Source organism: Loxodonta africana, chromosome 3 (genome assembly GCF_030014295.1).
Source record: "Loxodonta africana isolate mLoxAfr1 chromosome 3, mLoxAfr1.hap2, whole genome shotgun sequence".
NCBI classification, from domain to species: domain Eukaryota; kingdom Metazoa; phylum Chordata; class Mammalia; order Proboscidea; family Elephantidae; genus Loxodonta; species Loxodonta africana.
In genome coordinates this window covers 84091632-84104675 of record NC_087344.1, presented here as the reverse complement: position 1 = coordinate 84104675, position 13044 = coordinate 84091632, and the positions used below count along the sequence as shown (strand labels likewise).

General features: G+C 39.5%; 1 protein-coding gene across 5 annotated transcripts in view; it reads left to right on the top strand.

Annotated features, from left to right (window-relative positions):
• Window positions 1–13044, top strand: part of EFCAB14 (EF-hand calcium binding domain 14) — a 36267-nt gene that overhangs the window by 12241 nt on the left and 10982 nt on the right. For 3 of the 5 annotated variants that reach the window (XM_003411096.4, XM_010591307.3, XM_064281917.1), the window contains exons 4-7: window positions 5048–5146; window positions 8357–8467; window positions 11318–11422; window positions 12449–12640. In XM_003411096.4, coding sequence (XP_003411144.1) covers window positions 5048–5146; window positions 8357–8467; window positions 11318–11422; window positions 12449–12640 — 507 coding nt within the window. The remainder of the gene's footprint in view (window positions 1–5047; window positions 5147–8356; window positions 8468–11317; window positions 11423–12448; window positions 12641–13044) is intronic. The other 2 variants (XM_010591308.3, XM_010591309.3) reach the window with 1 other exon arrangement.

Below are 13044 nucleotides of genomic sequence, written 5' to 3'. Positions count from 1 at the left end.
TCAAGCAAAGGTGTGACTTTGAATAAGGGTATGACTTAAGTAAAGGTGTGACATGAGTCATACCCTCTTGTAAGAGGGTAGCTCAAGATACACCCACCCTAATCCTGCCTCATTAACATATAAAAACCTGTTGCCTTAGATTCTGACTCATAGGGACCCTATAGGACAGAGTAGAACTGACCCATAGGGTTTACAAGGAGCACTTGGTGGATTCGAACTGCCAACCTTTTGGTTAGCAGCCGTAGCTCTTAACCACTACGCCACCAGGGCTTCCCATTAACTATAGAGGTTAAAATTTATAACACATCACAAAATGGAGGGTAATTACATCAGATCACAAAAATGGAAGACAGCCACACAATACTGGATGGAAACCATGGCCTAGCCAAGTTGACATATATTTTGGGGGGACCCAATTCAATCTATAACAGGTAGTATGCCCAGAGTCACTATTAACATTGTAGTAGTGCTAACATTAACATACTCAAGTGGTAGGAGCCTGGTTTCTTTCCGGTTTTCCATTCTGCTTCTCATCTGTATATCCCCTGTAGGATTTCGTAGGTGCTCAATAGATACATGTTGAAAGAATGTGATGCCAGGTTCCTACTAGGACCCAAATCGTTTATCATTGGTGATTATCTGTTTCAGTTACCTTTTCCTGACTGTTTAAAGAGTGCTTAATTTCAATCCCAAAGCAGAAAGCGGCATTTCAGACTTTATAGTATAAAATGATCTAGTAAGCAAATGGCCTACAGTAGCTATTTTTAATTTTGCTAATGAGAAGTCATATAATATGCATAAAAGTTATGACTCATCTTTTGGCTGGAATGTGGATTTTTTTTCTTAATGGCTTCTGTTTAATTCAACTTTTTAGACTCTTTGAATTGCAAAATGACTCAGAGATAAGTTCTGTAATGTTTTAATTCTATCTGACATTCTAGAATTTGCCAGTCAGAGGCCAGAGCAGTAGCCAGTAATGGGAGGATACCCCTTATCTCTCCATTGCAGTTATGCTTGTAGCTTTGCTGTAGTTTTCCATAGATTTTGGCATTATTCCACTGAAGAGAGGAGTGCTGGAAGGTGAAATTCAGCTTTGCAGTCTGTGACAATATAGCTGAGTCCTAGTGACCAGTATGTGATCCAAATCTTATAAGTGAACAAGAAGTCTTAAGTGATGTTTGGTAACTGGAGAGTTAATGGTCAGCTCTCCAGAGCGTACTGTTTTCAGTGAGGCAGCTGAGGGCTTAGGCTTAGAGTAGGGCAAGGGCGGAGGGAGTGGGGAACAGTACCTCACTCACCTAGTCCTGCTTGCATTGGCTTTCAGCTGCTTCTCTGGTTTGTGTGAAATGGGAACTGCTAGCTAGCCACACTGGGCTCTTAGTGACACAATTAGCCATTTTGAGATACTTCTGATTAGCAATGAGTTCTATCATAGCCCCAGGACATTGCAATACCTAGGAGAATAATTTCCACCCAGAGCACAGCTTTTTAAGATCTGGGCAGTTGTCAATGGAAGGAGTTTGTTGTTTCCTCAGGTAGCCAAAACCACATAATTAATAGAACATTTGGAATAACTGTACTCTTGCCCAGGAAACTGGTCTTGAGTCAACTGTGTACATACTTTTGGGCACTAAGTAAAACTTTATTCCTGGGGAAGGGACCTCTTCCTAGCACTTTATAATTGGGCATGTTAAGGTGGTCTTGGAAGGCCCGGTAGAGGGTATGGAGGAAAGGGCCACCCAAGGAAACCCATCAAACCCGTTCCAGAGTTACATGATGTCTTTTTCCTAGGTGTATATTTCTTTCCCAACTTTTGTCTTTTTAAAAATACCACAAATAATACTTGAATGTATTCTCATTGTGTAAGATTTAAATAATAAAATACTTATAAAGCTACTATGAAAATTCCCTTTCAACCCCTTCTTTCTGTGTGCCCCCCATCTCTCTCACACACAGACACACACACACACACACGCGCACTCATTCTCCCTGTCCCCATAGGTGTTCACTGTCAATAGTCAGGACTGTATCCTTCCTGTCCCCTTTCTATTTACAAAATCATAATAACTTTTAATATGAATTAACTTACAGGTATGTGTGTGTGTAAATAAATGGGGTCATTCGATACATGTTCTACAGCTTGCTTTATTCATTGGCTATATCTACACCTTTGATGATGGACATTTAGATTTTTTCTAGCATTTTTCTATTACAAATAAGGAAATGAATATCCTTGTGTATACATCTTTGTGCACATGAGCGGGTGATTTTAGAATAGATTTCTAGAAGTGAAATTGCTGCATTAAAGGATATAAACATTTCAAATTTTGACAGATACTGCTAGGTAGCCTTCTAACAAGGCTTCTCCAGTTTACACTCCTATGAGCAATGCATGAGAATGCTTGTTTCCTTATGTACTTTCCCAACCTTGGTATTATTCATGATATCTTTTTTACAGGCCTGGATGAAAGCCTCCTTAATATTATTGCTACTCTTAAGAGGTTGATAGTTTGCTGAGAGTATACCTGTGGGTTGATGTTTCTCACCCATTTTTTTTTTTTAATTGATAGAATTGGAATGTTAGTGATTATTAATCTGAATATGTTGGAACACTTACAGCGAATTGCACATTTAGGTCTTATTAAATTTCACTGTTAAAGCACTACTGCTTATTATTTCATTTGTGCCAGGTACTATGGTAAGAGCTTTAGTTTCATATCTCATTTAATCCTCAAAGCCTGTATTAGTCATCTGATGTGGTAGTACATGTTATCCTAAAACTTAGTGGCTTAAAACAACAAACATAGCTCACAGTTTCTGTGGGTCAGGAATTCAAAAGCAACTTAGCTTGGTGGGTCTGGCTTAGAATCTCTAAAGTTGCAGTCAGGATGTTCACCAGGGCTGCATCATCTGACGCTTGATTGGGGCTTGGAGGACCTTTACTCACATGACTGTTGGCAGGAGGCCTCAGTTCCTCCCAACGTGGGCTTCTGCATGGGACTTTCTTGAGTGTCCTTAGAGCATGAGAGTTATCTTCTCCAGAGTGAGTGATCCAAAAGAGCAAAGAGGAAGCTATGGTGCTGTTTATGACCAAGTCTCCAAAGTTGCATGTTGTCACTCCTACTTTATTCGATTTACTAGAATTTACTACAACCAGCCCCTACTCCAGGAGAAGAGAATTAGGCTCCACCTTTTGAAGGGAGGAGTATCAAAGAACCTGTGGATATATTTCAAAGCCATCACACATCCCTATAAAGTGGTAGTGGTTGTTCTTGTTGTTATACCCATTTTATTGCTAAGAAAAATGAAATTACTAATTACCTAGCCTTATCTTTTACGTCCTGGCCTCTACGCTCTACACGGACTAGCCTTCTCAGCACTCATCCCAGATACAGCCATTCATTCAGTAAATACTTAATGTGACTCTTGTCTTTGTACTGGCATATTGTCGAAAGTAAAACAGACATGGCCCTTGATCACATGGAGCTCATAGTCTTGTAGAGGAAACAAACCTTAATCAAATAATCACACAAATCTCACTTTGAGAAATGCTACTTATGTTCTTGATCTTCCTTATTCCCCAGTGCTACTCTCACCCTTCTAACCTAGAAAGACCACCTGCTTTATATTTATATATAAACTTCTACTTTTCCATCATAGTCTATTTTGAGTCCTACTTAAGTGAAGTCTGCTGTTTTCAGCCTGTACTAGTATCTTTTTTTCTCAACTTTGTTCAGTATCCCACTTAATGCTCATTTTTTTCCATGTTCTCTCAGCTTGATTGAAAACTTGAAGTCAGAGATGTAGGAGTTTTCTTTACTTCCCGCCCCACCGCCCCCCGTCTTGTCTACCGCAATGCTAGGCGTGTAGCACGTGCCCAGAAACTTTGGTGGTTAATCTGTGAGGGCACTCTAAATACAAATGGTATTGGTAGATCCTGTGTTCTCAACCTAGAATTTGGAATAGAAAAGCCGTTTAGAACTAAGAATTTTCAAGAGTGTTTTTAGCCATACTGCAAGCCTTGCTAGAATATGATCTCTACAGCTTAGTATTAGGTATTATATAGATTTCCCGTAGTCTTCCTTCAAGGGAGATTAGAAATTAAAAGAACCAAGAAGAGTTCATGATTTCTGCCCAGCCACACAGTTATATTGCATTACTGTGAGATTTCCATATATTTGAATTAGGGAAGTTTTTTAGGATTTTTTTGTTTTGTTTTGTTTTCCAGATACATCACAACCTCCATTTCCCCATCCACATACCAAACATACAGTCTACACATTCTAACATTTTTCATTGCCGTAAGTCCAGCTATTTAGAATTCTACCCCTAAATAGCAGAAGAGAAGCCACATTTTATTTTGATTCAGTTCCTATTTTAATACATTTATTGCATCAGTCAGTGAGTCAATGGTATTTATTGAGCCCCTTCAGGGTACAAAGTAGTGCTTTGGTTGAGCTATTGAGTTTGAAATATTAATCACATTGTTAAACCGAAACTAAATCCCCAAGTAGTTGAAAGTGCTGTTCAGGTTGTCAGGATACAGTTCTTTTAGACTGTATTTTGTGATGATGGGCTTTTACTTTAGAACATATGTTCCCACTTGGGCAGGAACAGAAGTTCAGTAAATAACTGAGATGTTATTTGTTACCAAAATGAAATCTTTGAGAGGTACCTCGATCATTAGTTTCCTTCCTGTCCATTTGTTGAAGGATTGTATTGTAATCACTGCATCTTTTGGGTAATTTTAAATTTTTGGATCTTGTAGCTGCCAGGGCTAGGGAGAGGAAAAGTACTTACCTTTCGCTCTCTGGCACTAGTGTTTAAATTGAGCAGGGAAAGAAGGGATATTGTCGTTACCTCCCAAATCTCAAGCCTGTCCAAGGTACTATAGTTCCTCTCCTCTGAGCTGACAGGGCATAACGTCTGGTTCACAAAAAGACGTAAAAGCCAAGGTTCCTTGACATCATCTTCAGCTGTGGAGTTTAAAAGGAAGCATGCCCTCTACAAATTCTATTTCCATTGTTTGTTACTCTTTTCCTTTCAGATTGCTCTGTTGACTTCTGCAGTAAACCACCTCAAAGCCAATGTTAAGTCAGCTTCCAACTTAATTAGCCTGCCTGCCACTGTAGAGGGACTTCAGAAGGTAAGCACTGTGTGTGGGCACTGAGATTAACCTACTGCTATAATTCTAGCTTCTTAAAAATTTTCTTGCAAAGCTTGGCATTTGAAGTCAGCTGTTCCAAGAGAGTAGTAATAGATGGAACGTATCACTGTGTTCCAGAAATTTTAGGACAGCTTTGTTTTGGTCTGGTTAGTTGGGGCTTCAATTTGCAACTTCCACCATGGTTTATATGGATTCACACCTTTTTATTTGGTTCTGTGAGTCCCAGGGAAACTCTGGTGGCATAGTGATTAAGTGCTATGGCTGCTGACCACAGGGTTGGCAGTTCGAATCCACCAGGTACTCCTTGGAAACCATATGGGGCAGTTCTGCTGTGTCCTATAGGGTTGCTATGAGTCCCAGAATTACTCTGCTCAGTAAGTATTTGTTAGCATATGATGGGTTTATTTTTCATCATATGCCTTTTCAATTCATCATTCATAATGTCTTCAGGAAAGCAGACCAGTTGTACCTGAGAGATGCTCTAAAACTCTTATTTTCCATGATTGGGAGAGTTTTCTTTAAAAAATGATCTGGGGAAATGCAAAAAATTATAAAAATTCAGTAAGTGATAAGGATGTGGAACAAATGAAACTTTCAGACCTTCCTGGCAGGAGTGTAAATTGATAAAAATCACTTTGGAAAATAATTTGATATTATTTTGTAAAGTTAAACATGCACATCCTCTAAGAAACTCACTCCTACTTATATACCCTAGACTCTAGGATCTAGTCAGGCCATAGTTCAGAGTTTCTGTATATTTAACCTCTAGGATTCAGACTTAGAACAAGAGGCAGGGACCAACCAGAAGACTATTACTCAGGGATTCTAGGAACTAGATGCGGAGAGTGGATGGGACTAGAAAGGGAGAAGGAGGTGCCTAATTGAAACATAAGAAACATTAGCCCCCGCAGCAGGAAATGGAAGAAGGGACTCAGGAACAAAGGAATCCCAAGCACAGGAGTATCAAATCTGGGCTCTTTTGATTTTTAGAAGTCAGTGTCTGATATGTTTGATTTGATTATATTCCAGGCACTTTAAAACATGTAAGTTGTTTCTACAAAGGAGTAAGAAATTGAGTGAAAGCAAAAACAAAACTTGCTCTTTTATAGCCACACCACCTGTGTGTGCTCAGTCTCCATAGTTTGTCACTTGTCCAATATGGTCATTTGCTTTCACCTTTAAAAAAAAAAACAGAGACAACTTTCATAAGGCAAAGTTCTTCTTGCCATTGTTCCGAAGGGCCAAGTGGGGAAAAGGTAGCTTGTAATGCAGACTGGCTGTCTTTCGTTAGAAAAGAAAATTTGTTTATTCTTACACTCATTAATTCCGTAAACATTTGTGAAGCTTTCTCCAGTATGTGCCAGGCACTTTGCAGTTGATGGAAATACTAGATTCAGAGTTCTGTCAGCTGCTTCTTAAAAAAAATCCTTAAACAACAGCTCACTATCTTCTTGCACCCTGCTGGGCTCATACACCCAGCCCATGAGGATTCTCTAACAGTAGGTGTCTTTGAGTGCCTGTGGCTTTTGTAACAACAGCACTTACATAGATAGCATCCCAGCTTAGAGATTTTTACCCAGGGTGTTGTCTCTTTGCAAATCTATGTGTTTATAATGCCAGACACTGCTTTTATTACAAGTGGCTGAGTTTCAAAGTGGTAGGCCATGCCAAATACTTGGTTTCAGTGTATCTCATGCAATTTCTTTTTTTTTTAATTTTGAAAAATGTCATCTCTTGTTCTCTTAGATTCTTAGATACCAGTATAATAAAAATGACCTTGTTTAAAAATACTAATATGGCACCATAAAATTGTCAACATATCTTAATGAAAGGCTAAAACCCACCAAATAGTACCATTCTTTTGGATGTTCCCTTAGGACAAGACTTTTTTTTAAAAAAGATTCTGAATCATATCTCCAACTCACCAACCCACTTGGCCTTCTTAAGCCTGATGTAAACAAAGTAAGCTACTGGCCATTTCTAATTCTAGTCTGTAGTTGCTGACAGGTTCCCCAGTAGGGGAACAACAAATGCTGTCAAATGGAACTTTTTCTTAATCTTTGCAATTCTGGGTTTCCCAGAGCCAAAAATGACTCCCACCCATTTTTGCCTAAAAGTTATCATTGGCTCCTGACACAAGTAGCAATCTACAGCGTTAATTCTGGCCATCTGCCTGTCTACAACAGGGCTTGACAAAGGTAATTTATGGGATAACCTTACCTGTGGGTCCCAGATATATAAGCTCATATCTTTTTCTTTAGGAAAGGAGAGTTTGTTTTCCACTAGGAAAAGCCCTTTAAATTGAAAAAATTGCTTGTTGTTTAGGTAGATCGATTGATTGATTGATTCCTATTAATCATGTCAGTATAAGCTACATGGAATTCATAGTTTGAAGATATTTAAAATAATTTAAAACCCTGACCTAAGGAAGTTTAATGCAAATTAAAACCACGACAGTATACCACTACCCTCCCACTAGAATGACTAAAATTAAAAAGACTGGCATACCAGCGTCGTTGAGGATATGGAACAACTGGGACTCTGCCTCATACACTGCTGGTGGGAACATAAAATGGTAACCATTTTGGAACACAGTTTGACAGTTTTTTAAAAAAAGCTAAGCGTTATCACAATGATGAGAAAGCATACAGTGAAGAGAAATGAAAGCATGTGTCCACATAAATATTTGTACATGAGTACATGAATGTTTATAGCACCTTTGTTTATAATACGCACTGAAAACAACCCGAATGCCCATCAGCCCTAATATGGCTATACAATGGACTGCTATTCAGCAATGTGCTAAGTAGCTGCTACATGGATGAATTTCAGAGTAATTGTACTGAGTGAGAGAAGTCACACCAAAAAAATAGAGAGAGTACATACTGGTTCTATTTATATAAAATTCTAGATAATACACACTTTGGTGTTTAATGACAGAAAGCAGATCAATGGTTGCATGGGAATGGGGAGGGAGAAATTGCAAGGGGGCATGAGGAAACTTTTAGGGGTGATAGATGTTTATTATCTTGATTGTGTAATGGTTTCACAGGTGTATACGTATGTCAAACTTAGCAAGTTACATATTTTAAATATGTGCAGTTTATCAGATATCCATTATGTCTCAATGAAGCTGTTAAAAATTTTAAAAGGAAAAAAACACCAAACTTACTCCATGTTTGTGTTCAGAGTGTAGCTTCGATTGGCAACACTTTAAACAGTGTCCATCTTGCTGTGGAGGCAATACAGAAAACTGTGGATGAACACAAGAAAACCATAGAAATACTGCAGAGTGATATGGTAAGCAAATCTACAAATGCTACAGAAAGTCTTAGCATACTCCTATGTACCCTTTGCTGTATAACAGTGGTGATACCAATTTTCCACTTATCTCAACAGACCCCACTATGAACCTTTCAAAAGATATAATTTATTGATTTTTCTACAATCTGCAAATTTAGCAATTAAGGTAGATTGAATTAAAAGCTGAGTTTCTCTGCTAATGTGACACTGGAGGAGATATAGGGTTGAGACACAGTTCCTGAGAATGGAGTGGTAGGAAGGAAAATGGAAAGGGAGAGGGAAGCAGGAAATTACGTGTTGCTGTATTACAAACCTCCACATAAAGAAAACAAAAATCCTTACAACTGGAGCAATAAGCAGCATGATAAATGGAGAAAAGATAGACGTTGTCAAGGATTTCATTTTACTTGGATCTACAATTAACGCCCATGGAAGCAGCAGTCAAGAAATCAAATGACGCATTGCATTGGGCAAATCTGCTGCAAAAGATCTCTTTAAAGAGTTAAAAAAGATGTCACTTTAAGGACTAAGGTGTGCCTGACCCAAGCCATGATGTTTTCAGTTGCCTTATATGCATGTGAAAGCTGGACAATGAACAAGGAAGACTGAAGAAGAACTGATGTCTTTGAATTATGGTGTTGGCAAAGAGTATTAAATATACCATGGACTGCCAGAAGAATGAACAAATCTGTCTTGGAAGAAGTACAGCCAGAATGCTTGTTAGAAACAAGGATGGCAAGACTTTGTCTCACATATTTTGGACATGTTATCAGGAGGAATCAATCCCTGGAGAAGGACATCATGCTTGGTAGAGTAGTGTCATTGAAAAAGAGGAAGACCCTCAAGAAGATACACTGACACAGTGGCTGCAACAGTGGGCTCAAACATAATAACGATTGTGAGGATGGCCCAGGACCAGACAGTGTTTTGTTCCGTTGTTCATAGGGTCGCTATGAGTCAGAATCGACTCAACGGCACCTAACAACATAACAAACCACCCCAAAATTCAGTGGCTTAAAACAACAAGTTATTATTTCTCACTATTCTGTAGGCCAGGAACTTGGGCAAGGCTCGTGGACTACCAAATGATGACAGGCCATGTGGAGAAGAGTCCTAGAGGATGATAGGCCATTTCGAATGCTCCAGGCTCAGCCAGCTGTGTACAGCCATATATGTGACCTCAGCCTACATCAGGTAGAGCAAAAGAACCACCCATATGAGCCCAGTCAACCCACAGAGTCATGAGAAATACATTGTTATTTTAAGCTACAAAGTTTTGGGATGATTTCTTATGCAACAACAGATGATTGAGACAGGAAGCTGATCTCTGCAGCGCCCAGCATTTGTTGTCAGATGTCTCTGGGTCTCTAGATGCTGCTGCAAACGTAAGCCTCTACAGTCGTTCAGAAGCCTTAATAAATCACTTAATGGGTACTCAGCTCCATGAAGGGTTTATGGAGGGGAAAAAGGATGGTACTGCTCTCAACTGTCTTGCTAGAGAGATGAGTTAATATGTACGTGAAATAGGACCATTTAAGGCACACAAAAGTTCCCTGGCCTCTCCACTAATTTCTAGATCTGCCCCACATGTTCCTTTCAAGCTTTGGAGTTCCAAGTTTGAGTTGGACAATTTGTACATAGGAGACCTGGGCTATATTAGAGAGCTCTAGCAGAGAGAGGTTTTCCTTTTCTTCAGAACCCATCCTCCTCACTATTATTTAATGAAGCTGATACAGAAAAAAAACAGGATTGCTATAGGTGTCCAGACACCAGTATTCTAGTTCCAACTCTGCCACTGAGTAAGTGTATCACCCTGGGCAAAGCTGAACTTAGATAGTAATAAAGACCTCAGCATTTCTTTTATTATTATTATTTTAGTAACTTGAGCATTTTCTCAAGTAATTAAGTATTTACTATTTTTTCCTTACCTAAAAATTTCTGCTCTTTCTAGAACCATGATTTTTTTTCTCTTACCCACCTTTTCTCTTTATTGTCAACTTTCATTTCTTATAAAAGCAAAGTTTCGTATTTCAAGAAAACAATTTCTTTCTACCTATTACATTGTGTTATAATTAAATCTGCCTCTTTTTCACTCCCATGGCTGCCAGTAATAATACCCCTACTGGCCCACTTTATACTGAATAAGTCCTAGTAACAGTCGCTAAAGGATTACTATAAGCCTTGCAAAGTTTTTCCCACCAAAGGGAAAAAGTGTATATAAGCATGTTATACTTTAGTCTCTGCAGAGAGAGACTTGAGCAATGGAGGGGGAATGGAAAAGAATGGTAACCCTCAAACATACATCTCAACAAGTACGTTGGGGAAGAAGTAATAGTGTGCATGATTGATTGTTGTTCTCAATGCCCAAAGCCAGTGGTTACATAGCTGGCTATGCTGTGAACGTCCAGACCTCTTTAGTCCTGGGAAAATGTTGACAATAACCCAGGTTCAGACTCAGTGGTGCCTGAAAAGCTATAGTGATTCTATAGTTTTTCTTGACTTGTAGGTGATGAGAAAAAGGAAGATTGTTATCTAGGAATTCCTTCCAGTAAGAGCCTAAGAAACAGACTAAGAGGGCCTCAGTTCCCTGAGGCAGTCTGCCAGCTGCTGGTCCAGCCCATGCTTTAGGAAGCTGATGATCCAACCCATGCTTCAGGCAGGGCATCCCCAAAGGTGCATGTCTCCTCGGGGCCTAGCGCAGGACTGGTCACACTATAGATTACTGGGAAATACTTGTTGCTTAATCTGTGGATGCTCCTGGAGGTGACCAGTATGTTCCGGGACGGTTCCAGATGGTTAAGTATATCTGATAATTGTAGCCTATGCTAACCTCCATTCCTGTTTCAGAATCAACACCTCTTGGAGGATACAAGTGGAAGCAACCAGATCACTCCATCACCTTCAATTACATCAGAACTTGACAATAAAACCCACAGTGAGAATTTGAAACAGGTGCTTTTTGTCTCTGGCTTAAATCTCTATGGGCTATGGAGGCAGCCTAAATAGTTCCGGCCCAGTGTTTGGTGGGTCAGCAGGCACCGGATGCATTTATTTGCCTGAGATCTGAACAGAGAGGGATGTGTGTTGGTATCCCAGGGATCCAAAATGCTGTCCTGTCTCCTTGGCACTTTTTTTTTTCTTTTCTTGCATGTCAATAAGTGGAGTAAATTCCTTTTCACATCTTGAAAGACAAAGAATAACCAGATTATCCTGAAGCTATGGAAAATAGCAATCTGGACAAGTTAAAGATCAATGGATAGCAGATTAACTCAGAGTGATGGCTATTTCGAGCCATAGTAAATTCTGAGAATGTTAGAAAGCATATCCTTGAAAATCAGGAAAACTGCAGGCAAGAGGTGGGAAAAAAGGACATCAGGTTCAGAATCACATTAACTAAAGAGAATAAAGGAAATCTTCACTGAGAAGAATTCCTGCCCTGAGTTTAACACCCTTTAAAACCTATAGTCATAATTCCTTTTTAAGTAGCAATCAGTACTAGTGCATGTCGATAAAAATAATTGAATCTTGCACTAAATAATGCACTACTTGTTATGGTTTTGTTATATGAGCCAATTCAGTAATTGGTATTGTTCCTAAGGTAGTTTTGTTCTGACAAATTAGGTTAATGGCCTTTTCAGTTAATAACCCAGCAAGCATTCCCGCCAGCAGGTGAGGTAAACATTGGCAAATCAATTTGCAAGCTCTCAGCTTCCTGGGACCAGAGAGTCAATCATGTAGGTAGAACTCTTCCCTCTCTCCCCCTCATGTCTGGCTGAGGTCAAACAGTTCCAAAGGGAGTAAACTGAAAACAATTCAGAATAGGAGGGACAAAGCAGAGACAGAGCAATTGATGGTCAACCAGGAAAAGGAGTTTACTTCAATAACTTGACATATTAATGGTGGTTAGGTGCTGCTGGCCAGCTTGCCTGGTATAACATCTTTAGCTGGATTCCACAACTTGATTTATTTCCACTCCAGGATGTCCTGTACCTTCACAACTCTTTAGAGGAGGTAAACAGTGCCCTAGTGGGGTACCAGAAACAGAATGACCTTAAACTCGAGGGGATGAATGAGACAGTCATTAGCCTTACCCAGAGAGTCAACCTGATAGAAAGCAATCTGGTTGCTCTGAGCAAGGTAGAAAAGAGAGCGAACCTGTCCTTCAGCATGGTAAGCCTTTTCAGATCTTTTCTGACGTGTTCTGTGTTGCAGTGTGTTTTGTCTGTACGTGGGTGACATTCCACAACTTTTTGAAAAGGAGTTTTCTTCTGGCATAATTGAGAGGCTATACATTTGTGTTGTGCTTAATCCTTGTCTCCTTTAATCCTTACACTAGCTCTTTGATGTGAATGGCATAGGCAGTGCTAGTCCTAATTTGGAAAGAGAGATGTGGAGAGGTTAAGTCGCCTACCAAGTCCTCACCACAAGTTGTTGGCAGAGATGACAAGCCTCCTATTGTGTTACCAATGGCCCATCTGGTAGGAAAGCTGTAGCACATATTTCCAAGTGTAGTCTTCTTGATCTTTTTGTTTTCAAGTTATGTGGGGCAGGAGCAATGACAATTGACAATAACT